Genomic DNA, 24,804 nt, shown 5'->3' with positions numbered 1-24,804 from the left:
GTGCGTCATGAGGTTTCCGCCAGCCGCTGTTCAGCTGTGTTTGAATGTTGTTTGTTTATATGTTGTGTTGGTCTACGTCTGTCTATCTTTGTTCATTATCAGTTGCCTGCTGATACGTGAGTTTTGATTCCATAATAAACTATTTCGAATTGCTATTTTGTTATCGCGTGTCTTTATGTTGCTTACCCCTTATAACGAGCACTTTAATAACGGGGTTCGTAACAATGCTTATTTCTATTTTTGTTTTAGCGTGTTAAGAGGACTTTTATTTTGGTGTGTTGGTATTACGTCATAAGGCTGCGCTGCGCTCCCTCATCAGTGATTCTGCTGAAGAGAGGTTTGTGTTTTTAATCATTTAAAGTGTTTAAACCAATACAACCTGTTCGTACTATTATATAGAGAACTGTGAATTCAGTTTTTTTTTTTTTACTAAGGAATGTAACACTGTAGGCTAATGTATAATAGCATTAATGAACAGTTGTTTATGAGTAAAGCACAAGCTTCGTTTCATTTCGCTCCGTTATTGTCAGTTTAACGCAAATAAATGTGGTCACATGACAGAATTATCATACATGTGTTCGTGGTGTTTCTCCCGTTAAAGCTCCTTTATCCGTACTTCAAATGCGCATTAAATTAATGTTATTAAATCATCTAAAATTATTCTACTGTTGGTATTTGTTAAGAATAAGATGTATTATTCTAACACCAAACATTATTTATGACTATTTTTGTCATTTTGTTTATGGTTATTTTCTTGATTAGGCTACACAAGAAAATAATTGAAATTGAAATGTTGTATTAAGTGACAACATGGATGTGTTATATCTACTTAGTTAAATCTGTGAAATTTATTCTACTAAAATGAGCCAATTGCACCAATATTTTTTTTACATAGGCTATATAAATTTTGAATAGGCAGTTTCTCACTTAAAAAAAATAACAGGGGTATTATTAAGCATTAAAAGGCTCGACATTAAGCCTTGTCATGTAAATCGGTCATTCACTTGTGCGACTAAAAAAATAGCTTTTCTGGAATTTTTTTTTTTTTTTTTTTGGTGTAAATATAATTTATTCTTAAGGAATATTCTTCTGCAATTCTGCATATGTCATATTTAGCATACCTCGAGGGCTTTTTTTAACCTTTATAAAGGGCATCCCCCCAGAATATATATAAATATATATTATATAAACACGTTTTGCAATGATCACTCAAATGTGGTGATCAAACACTTGTGTGACAACGATATGTAATGGAGGCAGGGTGAATGATAGAATGAGAATGATACATTTGAGCCGTAAACAAACTATCTAAATACTGTTGCATAATCTTCACTAATGACTTTGTCTTTTAATTTAGTCACGTTTTACAAAAAATAACTTGTATCAATTAATATATCAAAAGTGTCACTGGCAAAACCTTCTTATCTTCTATTATTAGTCTTAATTCCTCTAGTCTCTACCAGTGGAGGAAGAACTCAGATCTTTTTACTAAAGTAAAAGTAATAATACCATAATGAAAACGTGTTTAATTACATACAGTACTTATATACTATTTTAAATAAGTAGTCAGCAAAATGTACTAAACGTGAAACTAGGCTACTCTAAATGCAAAATGGCCCTATATAAAGTGTTATAATTATATAAATGATTAGAATATTGCTTGATAAGGTAGCATTATAGGCAGAATGGGCTTTAACCCTGTCTACACCGGGCGTGTCCGTTGTTGCTCGCTTCGCAACAGCTGTTTACCCTACTTTTTACTCTATTCTGTTACAAAGCAGAACGAGGCATCAGTTTGTTGTCTGAGATTTGTCGCTCGCGCCACACCGCATCTTAACGGTGTCTTAACAGTAAGTTGCTTACTAGTACCAGTGCGGTCTGTTGAATGGTGATTTAACGCTACGTTGTCACCTGGTGAGACGCAATGTTATAAAGTAAATAAACAATGTTCCCGTCTTTTACTCTCACAAGAGCTTATCATACTCGTTTGCTACATTAGCTAGCTAGCCATGTTTCATACCTTGTCAGTGGAGTTGAAGCTAATGTGTGCGCATCTTACACCGTGTCTGAAGTAGAGACCTCCTTTTACTGAAGTGAAGGGTTGACTGGTGTCACTGCAGTGACATGGGTCGCCATTAGCAAACAATGAAGCGTGCTCTGCTAGACAATCTACGTAGTTACGCAATTTGCAAGCATTTTATCTACGTTATATGTTCTGTAAAAAAAAAAAAAAAACATATCGGCGTCATATACGCTGATATCGATATATCTGCGACAGGCTCATATCGGCCGATAAAAGCGGCAGACTGATAAATCGGTCGGGGTCTACCACAGATTAGCAGAACTATTTCAGTAAGACAGTGATAACACAAGTTAGCCAGTTTTCTTTCTGTTAATTATTCTCATCTTAAACAGGACAAAGTATCCAAACACACAGGAAAACTCCTGATGAAGCGACTGAGATCCACGTGACACACTATTGAAAGATGGCGTTTATTAAAGAGGAGAGTGACGACGTGAAGATTGAAGAAACATTCAATGTAAAACATGAAGGAACTGAGGAGCAAACAGGTTGGTTTCATTCTCAAATGAATTTGATCCTTATTTAAAAGTCCAGCTCTACAGAAATAAATCATATTTTTGAAGAATCACTAAGAGCAAATTTTGCATTCTGTTCCATAACATGTTGAATGAAATCTTATGTATTATAGAAATAGTCTTTCCACGAGTTTGATGTATTGACATGCAAATTTAAGGGATGGTTCACCCAAAAATGAAAATTCTGTCATTAATTATTCACCCTCATCTCGTTCCAAACCTGTAAGACTTGCATTCATCTTCAGTAAATTAAGACAGTTGATATAGGTTTGTTGTAGATTCATCTCGTCTCTGAGAGAATGTGCCGCTAATGCAGCGACAGATGCCAAAAGTTTGTTTTTGCTTTAACTTTCACTTTCAGGGAATAAGTGAGTGCGTTTACATGCATGTTCTTAACCCTGTTATGCTTAATAAGCCAACAATGCATGTGGTCGTGTAAACGTGTTAACCCATTTTCCTTTATCGGAGTAAAGTCATAAACGGCTTAAGCATAAACCGATCGACACAGCTAGATTTTTGCTCCTTACCCCGATTTCTCCTGCCATCTAAACACATTAACCTGCGTTCTTTGGGCTTATTGAAGTGTGCATATGTGATAGGCTATATGACAGGAAAGCGTCCTTACTGTGCGTCCTTACGGAGGAGGAAATATATCCCAAACTCAGACTCTTGATGCAAGATATTATTCTCATCTCTATTATTCACATTCAACACTGCATCAGGAGACAGAAAGGAGAAAAAAAACCTTCCTCTGGCCAACGAACGAACAGTGTATGATTATGATTCAGGCAGCATTACAGGTCAAAAGTCAGATTGGATCAATCAGATTTTTATCCAGTTCTATCTGGTTTAAGATCGGAGTCACGCCGGCATGGAGACGAGTTTGTTGAGGATCAGTGCTGCTGGCTGTCGTGTCGATGAGGCCTTCACATGGGGGAGTCTAGTTGACACAATCTCTGCTGACACTTCAGGGATGCGTTGTGGTCGTGTCCAGGTCCTCCATCTGATCTGGATCCGGCCCGGATCCGGCTGACCACATCATGTGTTGTGGTCATGTCTAGGCGCAGGTCCACCATCTGATCTGGATATGGCCCTGATCCAGCTGATTACAGTAAACCTCAGAATAAACAGAAAGACTAACATTAGTGTAGACGGCATTCTTCTTATGATGTAACGAGTACATTGGGTGTTATAGGGAGTGTACTTAGTTCCGGCTGACCTAGTTTATGCAGCCTAATAATCATTTAACTGATTTGAATAATAGAATTGTATAATGTTCTATGTGTATACCAGATTAAAGAGATGTGTTTCTAGTCTAGATTTAAACAGACAGAGTGTGTCTGCTTCTCGAACAATGCTAGGAAGACTGTTTGATAGCATCAACTGGCCAGAATTTTGAGATTGCAGTAGATGTGAAGGACTATAATGCGTTAAGAGCTCGCTCAAGTACTGCAGAGCTAAACCATTTAGTACTTTGTAAGTAATCAGCAAGGTTTTAAACTGTATACGATGTTTAATTGGGAGTCAAGCACTCTTGACAGAATTGGCTAATTTTGTCATACTTCCTGGTTCTGGTAAGAACTCTAGTTGCTGTGTTTTGGACCAGCTGTAGTTTATTAAAGGTGCTGTCTGTAAGAATGACAGCTAGTGGTTGAAATAGGTAATGCAGTCCAAATTCTAAATATCGGAGATCGTTATTTCCCCCGCCCCCGCCCCCTCCTCAGACTCAACACTCACACGTTATCAGTTTGAGAACACACAACAGGAACGAGTGCAGTTGACAACAAAAGCCGAGGAGACTTAAGCTGTGTCTGAAATCACTCCCTATCCACTATATAGTGCACTATTTAGGGTGTCGGCCATTTTGTAGTGGTGTCCAAATTCTGAATGAACGACATAATTCCCTACATTTGTTCACTACTTTTACCCACAATCCTCTCTGAATTCGAGTGTACATCCGATAAACTTTATTTATATATATATATACAGTGAGGAAAATAAGTATTTGAACACCCTGCTATTTTGCAAGTTCTCCCACTTAGAAATCATGGAGGGGTCTGAAATTGTCATCGTAGGTGCATGTCCACTGTGAGAGACATAATCTAAAAAAAAAATCCAGAAATCACAATGTATGATTTTTTAACTATTTATTTGTATGATACAGCTGCAAATAAGTATTTGAACACCTGAGAAAATCAATGTTAATATTTGGTACAGTAGCCTTTGTTTGCAATTACAGAGGTCAAACGTTTCCTGTAGTTTTTCACCAGGTTTGCACACACTGCAGGAGGGATTTTGGCCCACTCCTCCACACAGATCTTCTCTAGATCAGTCAGGTTTCTGGGCTGTCGCTGAGAAACACGGAGTTTGAGCTCCCTCCAAAGATTCTCTATTGGGTTTAGGTCTGGAGACTGGCTAGGCCACGCCAGAACCTTGATATGCTTCTTACAGAGCCACTCCTTGGTTATCCTGGCTGTGTGCTTCGGGTCATTGTCATGTTGGAAGACCCAGCCTCGACCCATCTTCAATGCTCTAACTGAGGGAAGGAGGTTGTTCCCCAAAATCTCGCAATACATGGCCCCGGTCATCCTCTCCTTAATACAGTGCAGTCGCCCTGTCCCATGTGCAGAAAAACACCCCCAAAGCATGATGCTACCACCCCCATGCTTCACAGTAGGGATGGTGTTCTTGGGATGGTACTCATCATTCTTCTTCCTCCAAACACGTTTAGTGGAATTATGAGCAAAAAGTTCTATTTTGGTCTCATCTGACCACATGACTTTCTCCCATGACTCCTCTGGATCATCCAAATGGTCATTGGCAAACTTAAGACGGGCCTTGACATGTGCTGGTTTAAGCAGGGGAACCTTCCGTGCCATGCATGATTTCAAACCATGACGTCTTAGTGTATTACCAACAGTAACCTTGGAAACGGTGGTCCCAGCTCTTTTCAGGTCATTGACCAGCTCCTCCCGTGTAGTTCTGGGCTGATTTCTCACCTTTCTTAGGATCATTGAGACCCCACGAGGTGAGATCTTGCATGGAGCCCCAGTCCGAGGGAGATTGACAGTCATGTTTAGCTTCTTCCATTTTCTAATGATTGCTCCAACAGTGGACCTTTTTTCACCAAGCTGCTTGGCAATTTCCCCATAGCCCTTTCCAGCCTTGTGGAGGTGTACAATTTTGTCTCTAGTGTCTCTGGACAGCTCTTTGGTCTTGGCCATGTTAGTAGTTGGATTCTTACTGATTGTATGGGGTGGACAGGTGTCTTTATGCAGCTAACGACCTCAAACAGGTGCATCTAATTTAGGATAATAAATGGAGTGGAGGTGGACATTTTAAAGGCAGACTAACAGGTCTTTTAGGGTCAGAATTCTAGCTGATAGACAGGTGTTCAAATACTTATTTGCAGCTGTATCATACAAATAAATAGTTAAAAAATCATATATTGTGATTTCTGGATTTTTTTTTTTAGATTATGTCTCTCACAGTGGACATGCACCTACGATGACAATTTCAGACCCCTCCATGATTTCCAAGTGGGAGAACTTGCAAAATAGCAGGGTGTTCAAATACTTATTTTCCTCACTGTGTATATATATACCGTTATATCTATATTTGAATAAACAAATGTGTTGTGTTGTGTTTTGTTCTCTTTTTTTTTTCACATATACATGTAAAAAGTAAATAAATATGACAAGCAAGTGTTTTTATTATATATATTTTAAATCAAATAACGCAATATACGTGAAAAATACATACATACAATTGTTACATACAATTCATACAGCCAAAAAAGGAAATATTAAAGATGGGTAGGTAATGTTTATGACGAAATTGTCCGAGCTCTCTGGCGCGTTATAATTATGTCAGCGTCCGAATTCGAATTCGCTCACTCATTTTCGTTCACTCTTTGCTGATGTAGTGCACTCAACTGCCATTCACTAGTGAGCGGTTTCAGACACAGCTTTACTTAAGTTAATTAACTTAAGTTAATGAGTTGATTTATCTGCATTTTAATATGCTCTCATTCATAGATATTTTAGATGGATGACGAGACTTTTTAGGTCAGGTAGAATCTGTGATGTCTGACCTAGTTTGTTTGCTCCTTTCCAAGGATGCAATACACTGTGTTTCCTGTCAACTGGCATCCCGGGATGTCGAAATACTATTGGGTGAGCTGGCAGTGGGCGGAGTCACACAGACCAAAACAAAAACCCACTGACAACACGGAACGTGTAAAATAACTGGCTGTAGAAGTGTTTTTCAGAGAAACGAGTATGTGAACTTATGCATGTATGCATGTTTCCTAAATATCTGCAAACATATTATGGTATTTTTATGCTTTAGTGGAGTAAAAAAGTTACTTCCAGCACCTTTAAGCATGCAGGGCAACCAGCCAGTAGAGCATTACAATAGTCTAGCCTAGGCCTGTCGTGATAGTCGATAAGTCAATTAATCGCACGATAAAAAAAAATTAGCTCTAATTTTTCCGGCCGCGATAATTCCATTTGCATGCTTGTTTGTTTTCCTCGTCTCTCTCTCTCAGTCTCTACCAAAGAGACTGGATGACCACTCTCGGTTCTTTAGCGTATAGGAGGAGTGAACTCTCTTGTCAGTTGCATGGTCTTTGTGTGGGGAGGCGGCGCCGCGGCACTTGTCAGTCACATGGTCTTTGTGTGGGAAAGCGCCGGCGGGACTGTTTGCGGCGACTGCCGGGAGAGAGAGAAGACGCTAGATGTGAGTTGCGACAGCGAGCCCGATCACATGAAAATGCGTATCTATACCACGAATGTTATTTCTCGTGCCATTTATACGCCAAAAATAGTTTTTGTGTGCATATGATACGCTCTTTATGGCGTGTAATACGCACGCACTCCTCACCCCTAATCCTAACCAAGTATTTTCAGTGCGTAGCATATACACGCAATAAAGCGCGTCTCCGTCTTCCCGACAGTACACAATCACTTGACAAAGTAACAGGAGGACAAAGTAACAGGAGTAACAGTGCAAAATTGTGCGATATGGCTTGTTGAGGCTTTTTTTTTGTTTTGTTTACAAAGGTCCTAACTGTCAGTTTTGCCTGTTATGGAATGTATCACTATTTATGCCTAATGTCTAAAGCCTAATGTTTAATATTTTTTGAAGTGCAATTTTGTTTACATCCATTTTATTTATTAACAGACATTTATTTTGTTAACAGACACTAAGAGTCCATTGCTTTTATTGTTTTTTGGTTGTTTTGTTCATTTTTTTGGATATTTAAAATGTTTTCCGTTTTCAATGTTTAATATTCTTTAGAAATAAAAGTTTATAGATCGTTGAAAAGGTGTACCTGCATTATTATGCCATTATAATTATATTAAATGAAAATGGTCTCAGAACGACAATATTATCGTTTATCGCGATAATTTCTTGGACAATTTATCGTCCAGCAAAATTTGTTATCGTGACAGGCCTAGTCTAGCCTTGAGGTCAAGAACGCATTAACTAACTTTTCCACATTTGTCACTGAGAGCCTATGTCGTAGTTTAGATATATTTTTAAGATGGAAGAATGCGTTTTTACAGATACTAGACACGTGACTTTTTAAATGAAAGATTGGGATCAAAGAGCACACCCAGGTTCCTATCTGACAACGAAGATTTGACAGAACATCCGTCCAGTGTTAGACAATTTTTTTATATCAGCTATGCATTCCGTTTGGTATTTTTCATCAGGGCGTGAAGAAATATAGAGCTGAGTGTCTTCAGCGTAACAGTGAAAGCTAATTCCATGCTTCCTAATGATATCTCCTAAGGGTAGCATGTACATAGTGAACAGTAATGGTTCTAGTACTGAGCCTTGTGGTACGCCATGCTGAACTTGTGATTGATAAGACATCTCTTCATTTACTGCTACAAACTGATAGTCAGATAAGTATGATTTGAACAATGCTAATGCAATTCCACTAATTCCAACATAATAATAATAATAATAATAGAATAAGAATAAGGTCTATTCAAAAGAATGTTGTGGTCGGTAGTATCAAATGCAACACTAAGATACAACCTTGCACGTTATTCATTTGAACAATAGGAGTTTGCCAGCGAAAATGGATTTATTGAGAGCCTGGCTTACCTATAATAAACCCCATGTAATTACCTTGTCTGAAACTTGGCTAAACAACAATATTCCTGATGATGAAGTCAAACTCGACAATTATGTTGTATTTAGGAACGATAGAGGTTCAAGAGGTGGGGGCCTCTTAATATATGTATCCTCAAATCTGACTGCAGAACGTGTTTTTCCAAATGAAAATCCCAGGCATTTTGAAGGCCTTTTCGTTAAAATCATTTTTCATGAAAAACAAACGATTAATCATTGGTAATATTTATAAACCTCCATCTGCGCCAGCAGATACTACTGATTGTATTTTGTCTACCATTAATTCTTTAGATGGAAACTGTGAAATGATTGTAAGTCGAAAATCAAAGTGCCTCGTCTTCCTTCTAAATTGATTAAAGTAAGACAATTTGATAAAATTAGCCCTGAACTCTTCATACAGGATATATTAAATATAAACTGGGAGAGATTTCAATTAATTCCATTTGTGGAAGATGCTTGGATTTTTTTTTTATACTGAGTTTTTTTCAGATTATATATGTATATATATATATATATATATATATATATATATATATATATATATATATATATCTATATATAAAAAAGACCAGACATCATCGGGTCTAGAATAATATATATGTGTAAGTAACAAAACCAACATAATATACTAATAAACCCAGACAACGTTGGGACTATTAGTATGGGAAAAAATAACCAGCCAAAGGGGGTTTTATATATATATATATATCAGAGTTTCCGCTAGAAAAAAATGGTGCCGGTCAAAGTGACCGGCAGAGGTTTCGTTTTCCGGACATTTTGATGATATGCCGGTCAAATATCGCCTCTTAATTAAGGGGGCAGGATTATTACACGATTTATTATTTATAATAATAATATTACCATCTTACGTGCAGTTCTCCATTACGGACGCGTCGCGACCGTTCAAAGCGGCACTAAAAGACTGCTTTAAACACATACCTCAAACAGAAAGCACAAAGCCTTTCTTTAAAACGAATTTCGTTTTGTATTAATTGTATCTTAATTTTAATCAGTGTTTCATTATCCAATTTTCTCGATTTAATAAATAAAAAGTAAATATAGCAGACAATAAATAATCACGACATGGAGGCGCCAGCGCCTGAACTGGAGCTAACGTTAAGCTATCATCCATGATCCGAAATTTAACGTATAAGGTAGCCTACTCGCCTCACACACCTAAAAAAAAAATAGAAACATATCTATTATCTACAGAAATCTTTACTTTTAAACAGAACCATTCAAAACTAAATAAAACAATGTAATCCGTATGAAATGTGTATTTCTCTCCGGCGCGTTCACTACTGCGAAGATCGCGAGTCAGACTTCATCTTTGCAGCCGACACAGAAAACACTTGTTTATTAATAGACAATTAAAATGTCTCACTGCAATATTTTACATATTCATAATCATTACTTTTGCTAGTTCTTTGTGACAGCTTTTAGGTGCCGTTTACATGAACGCGTCACTGCATCAGCACCGAAAACAGAGAGAGAGAGAGAGAGAGAGAGTGTTATGAAAAATTGAGTGTGAGGGATTTGTTCACTTCACACAAAAAGATCTTGGAATGAGATGGCTAACTGTAGTAGCGTTTAGTCCACTGCCTATAATAGCCTAATTTAGAGATCACTTTTTTTTTTTTTTTTTTACCGACTACCGACAACTTTGATCGGTTAACGTTGACACGGTCAACCATCGATCAAACAGTCATTGGTTAACATCCATACTAGAGAGTAAACTTGACGGCACTCGCAAGAAAATGGATAAGTAGCTACATAATAAAATTCACAAATATTACACCATTTAAAAAATACATAGGCTTCTGAGTTAGGCTACTAAAACATTCTTTGTCAAATAATAGGCTACACCTGTTTGTTCACAGTTTTAACGTTCATGTTTCCATTTGTTTAATTTCAAGATCTGAGGTGAATTATATCCATTGTTGCTTTTACAGCTACAAAGCTGGAGCACTAAATGATATTCAAAGTCTGATTTCACGCTTTTAACATTAAATAAAGCACATAAACAGTACCAGAGATTATCATTGCCAGTTTGCCACACTTTGTGTTTGATGTTCCAGCGCGACGTCGCAGAAAAATAGAAACCGTTTCTAAATTAGAAATGTAGCGTGTCGCCATCGCGTCTGGTCAGGACAAACTCTGATTAACATGGAAAAGATACATTTTATCGCGTGTAGTTAGATAGGACACGGTGTTAGGCAATTTTAATCGGACAATTTGACCGGAGAGATTTAATTTTGTCGGACATTTAATTTTTTTTTCGGTCAATGTCCGGCAATTACCGGACAACGGAAACCCTGATAAATATATGTATGTAAATGTGCACAGTAGTATTTTAGACAAGACCAGACACCGTCGGGCCTTAATCATACCGAAAGCACCTTCGCATGTAGAGGAGGCACCTCCATATTATAAAACTTCATAAATGTGGCAGGCGAGGACCAGCTGGCCGCATCACAAATATCTTGAATGGGAAAGCCAGATGACCAAGCCCGTGACAAAGCCATGCCTCTAGTTGAATGGGCCTTGATACCTATGGGATAAACCTGACCCACTGAGGTATAAGCCATAGAAATGGCATCCACTATCCATCTAGACAGTCTTTGCTTAGTGACTGGATCACCCTTGGATCGGCCACCAAAGCAGATAGATTCTCAGCGCTCTGACAGGGCAGAGAAGATTAACCTCCCCATCCTCGGCAGAAGGGGGCTAATAATGTAATAACCTGTGCTCTGAACGGCGTTGCGAGCACTTTGGGTACATAACCATGCCTGGGTTTGAGGATGACCCTAGAGTCATCTGGTCCAAACTCCAAACATGAGGGGCTCACTGAGAGAGCCTGCAGATCTCCCACCCGCTTGATAGTTGCCAGTGCCAACAGGAGAGCAGTCTTTAGCGAGAGAGGTTTAAGATCGACCAACTGGAGCGGTTCAAAGGGCGGACCCTTCAGAGCCCCCAGGACCACCAGGTTATTTCTTCCTATTGATTGGCCAGCCACCAGAGCATGATGCGCTGCAATAGCTGCCACATATACTTTGACCGTGGACTGGGAACGGCCCGCGTCCAACAGCTCCTGCAGGAAGGAGAGCACCACAGATACCTCACATGACTCAGGTCAAAATGATTTTTCGATCACCAGCTGGAAAAACCCGACCACTTCAAAGCATAAAGGCGCCGAGTAGATGGGGCCCTGGCAGAGATAGTGCTTAAGACCTTCTTAGGAAGGTCCCTGGGTACCCGTTTAGGGGCCATACATGGAGGGCCCATAAGCCGGATCGAGGATGCCATATTGTCCCATTGGCCTGAGAGAGGACTTTCCTCATTGGAACCGGCCAAGGGACTGTGTCTGATAGCTAAACCTGCTACGGAAATCACGGCCTGGATTTCCAGAGAGGGGCCACCAGAAGGACTGGGCATCCACTCTCCCTGACCTGTTTGATGACTTGTGAAATCATCGAGACGGGGGAAAAGCGTAAAGGGGGCAGTTGTGCCAGGGATGGGCCAGTGCGTCCCTAGTCTTCGAGAAGAACACTGTGTAGTGGGTGTTTGTTCTCGAGGCAAACAGGGTGATATTGGCCTCTCCGAACACACTCCATATCAGACTGACCGTCTGTGAGTTCAGGAACCACTCGCCCAGGGGAATGTTGCCCGTGAGAGCATATCTGCACCCAGATTCTGAATGCCAGGGATATGCGTTGCTCTCAGAGAGCTCAGATTGGTCTGTGCCCATAAGAGGAGGTCTCTCGCCATGGCATGCAGGTTGCCTGACCTGATGTCACCTCTGCGATTTATGTAGGCCACCACTGACATGTTGTCTGTGCGGACTAAGACGTGGTGACCCTTTAGGTTTGACAGAAATGCTTTCAGGGCAGAACCAACTGCTTTCATTTCCAGACAGTTGATGTGTAAGCTCTGCTCCGTGCTCGACCAGAAGCCGGCTTGCCCTCGTGCAGCACTCCCCAACCCAGGTTGGAAGCATCTGTAAACACCACTTTCCTCCTGGAAACTACTCCCATGGTCACACCCTCGAGGTACCAGTTTTGAGCCCACCAGGGAATCAGGGTTCTTAAACAACCGTGATTTACCATGATGCGCAGGCTGCCTAACTGCCATGCATGGTTTGGCACACAGCGTTTCAGTCAGTGCTGCAGCGGGCGCATGCGCAGTAATCCCATACGTAGTACTGACGATGCTGCTGCCATGAGACCGAGAAGTTTCTGAAATTTCTTTAGGGGCCCGCGCTCTGAACGATGTTGCTTGCACCTGAGCCACGCTGTCATCGTCACTGAGTCTAAAACTGTGCCCAGAAAGACCACGCTCTGGCTGGGGGGCAGTTTGCTCTTGGTAACATTGATTGTGAGACCCAGGCATTCCAAATGGCCGAGAATCAAATCCCTGTGAGCTAGTAGCTCGGTTCTCGACTGTGCCAGCACTAGCCAGTCGTCGAGATAATTCAGCACGCGGACTCCCTGATGTCTCAGGGGAGAAAGCGCTGCATCCATACACTTCGTGAATGTACGGGGTGCTAGTGACAGACCAAATGGCAGAACGATGTATTTGTAAGCCTGACCCTCGAAGGCGAACCTCAAGAATGGCCTGGGACGAGGGTTTATCTAAATATGAAATTATGCATTTTTCAGATCCATTGTGACAAACCAATCCCCCAAGCGAATTTGTGCAAGTATGTGTTTGATAGTCAACATTTTGAAAGGCCGTCTCATGAGAGCCTTGTTCAAATGTCTCAAATCTAGTATGGGTCTGAGACCGCCGTCTTTTTTCTGGATTAGAAAATAATAATAATAATACCCTTATATTGTGATTTGTGCACGAGTGTTGGACTGACTGTACAAGCTTTCGCCTGAGGGGAAGTTTTGCAGGGTTTTTTGAGGGTGGTCCGGCTAGCGTGAAACATGAGCCCTCTCTCTTCACCTTTGGTGCTAGGACGACATCGCCGGCACAGCATCAAGCACAACGCTGGGACGCGGGCCCTGACGCCGGGGCATCGGGAAGCGTTTCGCTGGTCGCGGCTGGCGGAGGGTATCAGCCACAGGGCGGGGCTGAGAAACCTGCTTCGCCGGCTTGGCTGGATGAGGTGAAGATGGTGCTGGCTTGGGTTTGCTGGACGCTGAGCTCGAGCGCTTCGGCAAGAAATGTCGCATGGCCTGGGACGCCTTCTGTGCCTCTATGTATCTTTCATTGAACACCTTCACCGCCGTGCCGAAGAGGCCGGAGCTGGATACAGGGGCGTCAAGGAACCTCATTTTGTCAGAGTCCTTAATCTCAGTGAGATTAAGCCAGAGGTGGCGCTCGAGCACGACCGAATTTGCCATGTTCCTTCCGATGGCCTGTGCTGTAGCCTTGGTAGCACGCAAGGCTAGGTCTGTGGCACTTTGGAGATCGTGGAAGGCCTCAGGGGCCGGGCAAGCCTCATCCATGGATTGGAGGAGTTTGGCCTGGTAGACTTGCAGCACGGCCATCATGTGCAGGGCCGAAGCAGCCTGACCGGAGGTGGAATACGCGCGTCCAGCGAGGGCTGTTGTGGTTCGGCAGGGTTTGTTTAGCTCTAGCTCGCCAGCTAGCAGCTGTGTTCAGGCACAGATGAGCGGCCACGGCCTCTTTGAGGGGCGGCAATGACTCATAGCCGGAAACCGAAACTGAAGATCCGACGCGCGCTGAATAAGGTGCGCGCCATGCCTTGGTCAGCTCCTCGTGTACCTCTGGAAAAAATGGCGCGGGCTTGTGACGAGGGGCCTGCTGGCGCCCCGAGAAAAACCAGCCATCCAGCCGACTTTGAGGAGGTTGACTTGAGGTCCGAGATGGCCTTTGTCAGGATCCAAAGCATGGTCCTGGTAGCTGACACTATGCCACAGCGGACTGAGAAGCCGTGACGGGGTCGAGAGAGCCAGGCCATTCCTCTTCAGACGTGCTCGACGGATCTGCCGAAGGAGATGAGGCCCGCCACCATTGGTCGCACGTCAGAGGCACCCGCGCCATTGGATACAGTTGCTGCAGCACAGCCTATGAGCGAGCCAGATGCTCAATGTGCTAGCTGTGCAGCTGCAAATGCGTTTTACATATAAGCTTCAGTAAATCGAGGAAAAGGCATTCGAAAGGAAACCTCTATATTTGCTTTCTTCCAGCTGCACTCCATTTTTCTGGCTGCTCTCTTCAGGGCCCAAGTGTGCTCGTTGTACCACGTCGTTGGACTATTTTCTTTAAAAAAACTTTAAGGGCATAGAAGAAACAATGTCTAAAGTGCTGGAAAAGAGAGAGTCAATAGTTTCTTTTGTAACATGGAGTTCTTACAAGCTATGGTTTGCAGAGGAGTATAAACTGATCAGGATGATTATTTATAAAGCAATATTTAGTGGAATAAATGATAGTTATACCATATTTGTAACAGGGAGTTGATTTTGCAGCCTTGGCTAAATGTAGTATACACAAGACTAGATAATGATCTGAGATGTCACACAATTTCATTTAATGAAATAACAAATAATTTAATGAAATAATAATAATTTTCCTTGGTTGTATATTTAAGCTGTGAATATTTTCAATTTCTTTTGTGTATTTCAATATTCAGATTTCAATAAATAGAGTGTTACTTAACTACCCCAGAATTATGGAAGAATTTAACTGAAGGAAATTACTAGTTATCTCTGCATTTGTTTAGTTTATACACTTTGCTATTTTGGAGAGTTAAGAAGATTTGTCAGGCTGTGTAGAAATACAAAACTGGCATAACAGTAAAAAAATCTCTCAGGGGGAGCAGGAAGAAAAGTAGAGGACCTAATACTGAGCCCTGTGGTACTCCATAATTTTATTTGATAAATTTTAGACATAAATGGCAAATTTGAAATGGGTCTATAATGATCTTCTCCTGGGCTCCTTGTTTTTGTTTTTTTGTTAACCGACAGTTTAAACATTTTTAGTTGAGTTAACAATATCGTGAAGAGGTTTTGAGATTGCATGCAACACTTATCTTAGTGTGTATTAGGGGTGTAACGATATACCAATGCCACGGTTCGGTTCATATCACGGTTTTGGAGCCACGGTTCGGTTCGGTTCGGTTCTGTTTGCTGTGGGGGCAGAGTTCATGGCAAGGCACCACCAGCAATAATAACACTAGATTCATTTTTAACTTAATAAAAACAACAACAACAATAATTTAACTTATTAACTTCATCTTTATTAATTTTATACATGGGCTTCACATTTCTTTAGAGCAGTTAGCACACCTGAGTTAACTCAAATGAAAAATGTCTCCACTGATTAATCAGAAATAAACTGCACACCTGAGTAGGGTTGCCAACTTCAGAAAAGTAAAATGCGGGACAATCGTGGTTCTTTATAGGAAAATGAGGGACACTCAAAATATTTACTGTATCGCACAATGTGCATCATTTCAGTGTCTGCAGACTGTAGTTATATGTTTAAAAGGTTATCAAACAAACACATTTGTATTGCTTAACCTATTTATGTACAATTTAATTCTAAAAATAGTTTTAATGTCATACAAAAAAAAAATGTCACATTACAAACAAACCACCATTCAAAATAACAGCATTTATCTGAAATAGAAAGCTTGTTTAACATTATACATAGGCCTACAGTTCAAAAGTTTGAGGTTAGTAAGATTATTTTTTGGGAAAGAAATTAAAGAAAGTAATTGCCTACTTTTATTCAGCAAGGATGCATTACATTAATCAAACGTGACAGTACATTTATAGTGTTACACAAGCTTTCTTTTTCAAATAAATATCTTATGACCTTTACATTCATCAAAGAATCCTGGGGGAACATAACCAAACAGTTTTAAACATTAATAATAATCAGAAATGTTTTGTGAGCATATTATTCCCTCAGGTAGATTACATGTTTTCTTGCGTGGCTGGATGTTAGACTCATGAACAATAATCACGTTGTTTGCATTTGCCAAAATTGATTTGCCGAAATCAAGACGTGGACAGTGAAAGGGAATTACCGTTAGCGCGAGACGAGTCCGGCTTGAAGCGGAAGCGACCAGACGGCAGAGGATTATGATCGCAAATCAAACAATGATTTGTCTCAAAACAATGATTAAAAAAAGCTGTGATATGTCATCATATTGGATGATGACAGGTGTCGGTGATCATTCTCAAGTGTCGTGATCAGCACTGCTGCTGTTGCTGCTGTATCAGTCAGTGGTTGTGACCGCAGGGTCTTCAATCTCAATATGCCGCGGAGTTGCCATCCTGAAGTGCGTATGTAAACTCCCGAGCGTGATCGATCACCCAAATCATAATAATATTATAATAATATTTAGTAAAACTACAGCTCTTATTAGTTGTTAAAACTGTACTCATTAATTACTATTGAGAGTTGGGCAGCAGGGGGCGGGGCGCGTTCGGTTCGACATGAGAGTCAAAAGCCCCTTTCACACAGCGCATTGAACCCGGGAAATTGCCGGCAAATTGCCGGAACGCCTTCTGTGTGAACGCAAACACGACCCGGGTTTAATGCCGGGATCGATGCTGGGTTGGGGACCTAGTAAAATTGCCGTGTTCAGTCCCGGAACGCGCGCTGTGTGAACAAAAGCCGTTATAATGCCGTGTCGTAGTGATGACGCTGAAGCCGGGATCGTTCGCCAGCTGTGAAACGGTACGAAATGCGCAAGTTTATGATCGAATCAGAGAAATAAATGCACAAGCGTGGTTTCTCGAGAGAGAAATCGCAGCTCATAAGCAAACTGAAGACGCTGCTGAGACATTACAAGTCACATCTATGTCACGTGTCTTTCCGGGACATACACGGGTTGTGTGTGAACGCGCTCTCTGATTCCGGAAAATCACTGGCAGTGTGAATGAACCAAAATCAAATGAACCCGGGTCAAATCCTGGGTCACTTTATCCGTGTATTTTCCGGAATCTCTGTGTGAAAGGGGCTAAAAAGTATAGAAGCCCAAGAGGCGAAACTCAATAGAACGCTCCATAGCAACAGTTGCCCCCATGACGTGACGACGCGGCCGCCATTATGGACTGAAAACTGAAGGAAAATGCCGAAAAATAATGGGAGTCAATGGCACTGAACCAACTTAACATAACATAAAAACTTTACATAACTTAATTTTTTCTGGCCGTCATATCTAAATATGAAAACAATTTAAAATACATTAATGAGGATGACCGACGTTAAATGACAGAAAATGTTACGTCTATGTGTTGGTTATGCATGGCCTAATTACCCTTAGGAAAATTGTATTTTGGGACAAAATATTACTATAGAAGTACTATAAGACTACTATAGAAATACTATAGCGGCTCTAGGATATTATAGAGGTATTACAGAACATAACATACTTCTGTGATGTTCTTTAATACCTCTATAATATTTTAAAGCTGCTATAGTATTTCTATAGTAGTCTTATCGTACTTCTATAGTATGTCCCAAATTACTATAGTATTCCTATAAGATTCCTATAATATTTTGTCCCAAAATACTATAAGATTCCTATAGTACTTTTTCGTAAGGGTATGTCCCCCACCGAATCGGCTTCATTAGCCTACCACTTACGGTTTGCAAAGATACAATTATAAAATTACTGCAAACCTTTAATCTATCAATATTTATGTTCTATTATGCATTTTCCTTGTTATATGAATAACAGAAATTCATGAAATAATATATAGGCAGACACACAGTAATAAGATATTTATTCAAATGTTGATTTTGAAATTAGTGAACATCACTATATGATTTGGAAAAATAAATAAATAAATAAAATTATAAATGAACATTTCTAAGGACAGTTAATCTTTTACATAGAATATCACAAACATATTAACAACTTGTTTTTTCAACATCTTCAGTGAAAGTGCACACAGTGAACGTTTCAATGGCAAGAACAAAAACAATCTGTGAATGTCCTATTACAGGCGGAAAAGGTACAAAAAAGATGTGAAATCTAGCAAATCACTACTTCTCCTGTCGCATACCATCAACATAGTATATTGTTATTTCTGTTATTTCATTTTAAGCTGGTGCGGGTTTTTGCTTTCAGTCCATAATGGCGGACGCGCCTCCGCAGTGCCATCTACAGACTGTTACCCATAACACAACAGAGTTTCGCCTCTTGGGCTTCTATACTCTTTGTGAGAGTATCGCAGTTCGAACCGTGGCTGTTGTATCGCGGTTTTCCGGTTCGGTTTGAATATCGTTACACCCCTAGTGTGTAGAGTATGTAACATATATGTTGTTGCTTTGATACTGATGATTTTGATGTTTGTTGCTTTGTACCATTAAACTGGGCTTAATTTGTATTTGTCTCTTTTTTCGCATCAGACTTGATGGCACTGAAAAAGGAGAGTCAAGAACTGAGTGAAATGGAAGAGAAAGACCAGTGTGACAAAAAAGATGATCTTATTATCGACGAGAAGTCATTTAGTTGCTCACAGACTGAAAAGACTTCACGAAAAAGAGCCAATGGATGTGATTTGACCTGCCAACAGTGTGGAAAAAGTTTCAATAGAAAAGGAAACCTTAATGTCCACATGAGAATTCACACTGGAGAGAAGCCTCACACCTGCCAACAGTGTGGAAAGAGTTTCACTGAAAAATGTAATCTTAAAATCCACATGAGAATTCACACTAGAGAGAAGCCTCACACCTGCCAACAGTGTGGAAAGAGTTTCACTAAAGAAGTAGTCCTTATCAGGCACGTTAGAATTCACACTGGAGAGAAGCCTTTCACATGCCCTCAATGTGGAAAGAGTTTTTCACATAAATTAACTTTTAATAATCACATGAGAATTCACACTGGAGAGAAGCCTTTCACATGCCAAACGTGTGGAATAAGTTTCACTCAAGAAGTAGACCTTAACAGGCACGTTAGAATTCACACTGGAGAGAAGCCTTACACCTGCCAACAGTGTGGAAATAGTTTCAGTAGGAAAGGAAGCCTCAAAAGCCACATGATAATTCACACTGGAGAGAAGCCTTTCACCTGCAAACTGTGTGGAAATAGTTTCAAAAGGAAAGCAAGCCTCAAAAGCCACATGAGAACTCACACTGGAGAGAAGCCTTACATATGCCCTCAGTGTGGGAAATGTTTCACTCATAAAGGAAACCTTAAAGTCCACATGAGAAGTCATACTGGAGAGAAGCCTCACACCTGCCAACAGTGTGGAAAGAGTTTCACTGAAAAATGGAATCTTAAAATCCACATGAGAATTCACACTAGAGAGAAGCCTCACACCTGCCAACAGTGTGGAAAGAGTTTCACTCAAGAAGTAGACCTTAACAGGCACGTTAGAATTCACACTGGAGAGAAGCCTTACACCTGTGTGGAACAGTGTGTGGAACAGTGTGGAAATAGTTTCACTCAAAAAGGACACCTTAAAGGCCACATGAGAAGTCACACCGGAGAGAAGCCTCACCCCTGCAAACTGTGTGGAAATAGTTTTATTCAGAAAGGAAACCTCATAAGCCATATGAGAATTCATACGGGAGAGAAGCCGTTCACATGCCCTCAGTGTGGAAAGAGTTTTACACATAAACCAACTTTTAATAAACACATGAGAATTCACAGAGGAGAGCAGCCTTTCTCCTGCCAACAGTGTGGAAAGACTTTCAGTAGGAAAGGAAGCCTCAAAAGCCACATGAGAATTCACACTGGAGAGAAGCCGTTAGCATGTGATCAGTGTGGAAAGAGTTTTGCACGGAAAGTGAACCTTGATTCCCACATGAAGATTCACATTTAATTGTAATCAGTGTATCCAAAAAATGTGAGACCCCATTTTTGTTCATTGTGTGGGAAGGGTTTAAAATGACTCTAGAAGATATATGCATTTGTGTGAAATTTAGGCTACGCTCATGCCGCAACATCCATTGGATGTAGATGAATTGTCATTCACCTGTAATGAAACCATTGTCGCCATATCAAAGTGGGTACATTCACGCGTACAGTGAATGACACTGAACAGGAGCTGACTAGCATAATAGTAAAGTAAAAACAAAGAAGTTTGTATTAAAAGTCAAAGATCAAACACACTGAAGCAGTGGTTCCCAAACTTTTTAGTGTCCACCATGCTTCAGCGTACCCCTTACTTTCCACTTAGACTGCAGTCATACCTTTTCCATTATGGGACAATATTTGCCCCCTAAATTTATTTTCCAGTGCATTTTTTTTACCTTTATAAAACAAATAATGTTTTAAATATAGAAATAATTAATAGAGAAATATGCAATAACGGTAAAAACAAAGTGATTCTTTTAAATATTAAACTAAAACCACCAATAGATGGCCGTAAGTCACAGTCCTAAAGGGGTCATTCACCCAAAAATGAAATCAATCCCCTAATTTTTATTGACAGAGTTTCACTCTTCGGTTGGTGCCGAGTGATTCTTCGCTTCAGAAGGCCTTTATTAACCCCCTAATGCCATATGGATTACTTTTATTATGGATGGATGCACTTGGGCCCAATCCCAATTCTATTTTATACCCCTTCGCCTACCCCTAACCCTTCGCCTACCCCTTACCCTTGCCCCACCCCTTACCCTTGCCCCTTGAAACAGAGTGGCAAGGCGTAGGGGTGAAAATATTCCCCTAAGAAATGGGACACCACTACTACACCGTTACACGTCAATATACGTCGTCGCTAGCGCCTACGTCACAGGAGATGCGCCAATGTTTAAACATTAATATGAGTTACAGCTATTTTTTTGCATTTTTCTTCTGAAGAATGTTTTTTTTTTTTTTGCCTGTAGGAAAGCTGAACGCAGGTGGAAGAGAGACAAACTGCAGGTTTCCTATGAAATGCTAAAAGACACACTCAGCAGTTACCAGCATACAGTTAAAGCAGCTAGAACTAAATACTTTTCAGACCTAATAAGTAGAACAGCACATTGCCCAAGAGTTCTGTTTGGCACAATAAACACTGTGCTAAGCCCGACTACTCCGTCTCTAACAGAATCGACACTTTATACCTGTGAGGATTTCTTGAACTTTTTTGTTAGAAAGATTGATATAATAAGAGAAAAAATTGTACCTTCTAATAGTGTCATAGATACGCCTATGCCATGTTCTTCTTTACTAGATCACTTTGATGCTGTCTCTCTCCCTGCACTAGTAGATATAGTCAAGCATTTGAAACCGTCATCTACTCCTCTGGATCCTATTCCACCCCGGCTCTTCAAAGATGTGTTTGCAATCATAGGCCCTGGTATACTATCTATTGTGAATAGCTCATTATCAAATGGTGTTGTTCCAACCTGTCTCAAACAAGCAGTGGTTACTCCCCAAATCAAAAAGCCTGGCCTGGATTACACTGAACTAAATAATTTTCGTCCAATTTCAAAACTACCATTTGTATCTAAAATATTAGAGAAGGTTGTGTTACTTCAAATTACATCAGTTTTAAGTGAGAATGATATCTTGGATAACTTCCAATCTGGATTTAGAGCTAGGCACAGTACAGAGACTGCTCTGGTAAAAGTGCTAAATGACCTCCTAATAGCAACTGATTCTGGTCTGGCAGCTGTTTTAATCACATTGGATCTCAGTGCCGCATTTGACACTGTTGATCATTCAATTCTTTTAGACCGGTTGGAGTGCGACGTCGGCATTCGTGGAAGAGCACTAACATGGTTCCATTCATATTTACAGGACAGAACATTCTCTGTTAATTTTGCAAATGTTTCATCCTCTGTAGCCACCTTAAAATATGGCCTCCCTCAAGGCTTTATTTTGAGTCCTACATTGTTCGCTCTGTACATGTGTCCTCTGGGATCCATTTGTCGTCGCTGTGACATTTCTTATCATATGTATGCTGATGACACACAGATCTATCTACCTATCAAAGTCGGGAATGAACAGTCCCTCAAGTCTTTGTTGGACTGTTTGAAGGAGCTTAAAACTTGGCTGTCTAAAAACTTTCTCCAGCTAAATGAAAAAAAATCTGAAATTACAATATTTGGTCCACAAAATTGCAAAGAGAAGATAGCCAATATCCTTGCGCCATTAGAAATGACGGTGAAAGATAGTGTGAGAAATCTTGGCGTAATAGTCGACTCATCGCTTAGCTTTGACAAACAGATCAATTCTGTTGTAAAGAATAGCTTTTATCAGCTTAGAGTGATTTCTAAGATAAAACCCCTTCTTACTTTTAAAGATCTGGAGGTCGTCGTCCACGCTTTTATCACATCAAGACTAGACTACTGTAACACTCTTTATGCAGGGATCTGCCAACGTCAACTGCGTCGGCTACAGTTGGTGCAGAATTCTGCAGCCAGGCTTCTAACAGGCACTTAAAAAAAGGGACCACATTACTCCAATACTACGCTGTCTTCATTGGCTACCAGTTCATTACAGGATTGAGTATAAGATTTCACTAATGGTTTTTAAAGCAATGCATAACATGTCTCCAAACTACATCGTTGACCTTTTAGGATCGTACAAATCAGGCAGGACATTACGATCAACGAACCAACTTCTGCTGACAATCCCTTATTCCAAAAAGAAGTCAAAGGGTGACCGAGCTTTCTCAGTTGTGGCTCCCAAGTTGTGGAACAGTCTTCCCTCTCATATCCGGCTAGCTCAGACAATAGAAATTTTTAAGTCTCAACTAAAAACGTATCTTTTTAACCTAGCTTTTAGTTAATTTTTTTTTTTTTTTTTGAGGGTTTGTTCAAGAGTGTGTGGTCTTATATTTTCATATTTGTTTTTATATATGAATGTCTTACTGTTTTAGTTAACTGTGAAGCACTTTGGGCAACAACATTGCTATTAAATGTGCTATATAAATAAATAAAAGTTGAAGTGTTCACACCAAACGCGAATAGAGCGTCTGGCACGAGTGATTTGAATGTTAAGACGTGTTTACGCGCGTCTGGAGGTCTTGCGGCGCGAATGAGGCGTTTAGCGCAGCGCGGTGGATGCGAATTCGCCTCATCGCGCGTCCACTTCGCTTCAAACTTTTGCTTTTTACACGCGTCATATTGTTAACGGACTTTAGCGATTTTTTTTGCAACCGTTTATTTGAAGAACATGACCGTAAATATGAACACAAGATTGAATTTGACATAAAGAAAATGATTATTGGCAGTCATGTTGCCTCTGTAGCCGGTGTATGCAGGGACATTTCTCATACCTCTTCGTTTGAAGAGTGTTCCTGAAAAATCTTCGTTTCAAGGGCTATCTGGCCCTTCCCCTTACCCCTCCCCCTTACCCCTCCCCCCTACCCCTACCCCTACCCCTCCTACCCCTACCCCTACCCCTATATAACTCTGACTGTGTTTGACTGAAGGAAGAAAGTCATATTCACCTAGGATGACTTGAGGCTGAGATAATTATGTGATCATTTTCATTTTTGGGTGAACCCTTTAACCCTTTAATGACTGAGTTAGAAATAGTGAGTTTAGACAGTTAGAAATACATGCTCAGTTTTAATGTTATTTTAAAGTGGGTAGAATTAAATGAATGGCAAAACTCAGCATTTTGTTTGTGTACCCCCTCTGTCACCACATGTACCCCCAAGTTTGGTAACCACTGAACTGGAGCATTTGAATGTTTCATAAAAGTACTCAACTCTGTATCTTCCAATTTCTGCTGATGTGCGTGAATTTTTCACCACACGGTGTCAGTGCTCTAAAGTAGTGTTCATGATGCTGCAGTGTGTGTGTGTGTGTGCGAGACCTGATGATTAAGATCAGAATAAACCTTTTTTCATTTGATTTTTTTTTTGTATTAAATATTTTAATCAATATTTTGTCTTTATTTTATTGACAATCATTTCACTGTATGTAATCACACATTTATGCCAAAATTCCTAATTTTCAAAGTAGTCGCTTTGTCAAGGCGTTATTGTTAAAAATTCAATACTTTTATCCCTTAAAACTCATCTTTGATCCCCAAAATGACATAACTAAACATAGCAATGCCGCATATCAGCCATAAACAAAATAAATGAAGCCGAATTGGCCCACATCAGGCCCACACTTGACTGTGGCCCATATCCGGAAAACAGGAGCGGACCGCCCAAGTGCCATCATTCCACACGGTATGTG

General features: G+C 40.4%; 1 protein-coding gene across 1 annotated transcript in view; it reads left to right on the top strand.

Annotated features, from left to right (window-relative positions):
* The window catches only part of LOC311289915 (uncharacterized protein), a 56,300-nt gene extending 31,701 nt beyond the window's left edge, over nucleotides 1-24,599 (top strand). Inside the window, exons 5-7 of the mRNA XM_084408185.1 lie at nucleotides 250-337; nucleotides 2,416-2,571; nucleotides 19,084-24,599. Coding sequence (XP_084264311.1) covers nucleotides 2,487-2,571; nucleotides 19,084-20,501 — 1,503 coding nt within the window. The 5' untranslated portion in view covers nucleotides 250-337; nucleotides 2,416-2,486 and the 3' untranslated portion in view covers nucleotides 20,502-24,599. The remainder of the gene's footprint in view (nucleotides 1-249; nucleotides 338-2,415; nucleotides 2,572-19,083) is intronic.
* The last annotated feature ends 205 nt before the right edge of the window (nucleotides 24,600-24,804 follow it).

This window comes from Rutilus rutilus (assembly GCF_951802725.1).
Source record: "Rutilus rutilus genome assembly, chromosome: 4".
Classification (NCBI taxonomy): Eukaryota; Metazoa; Chordata; class Actinopteri; order Cypriniformes; family Leuciscidae; genus Rutilus; species Rutilus rutilus.
Note: the sequence above shows the minus strand (reverse complement) of the source record. Positions and strands in the feature narration are given on the sequence as shown.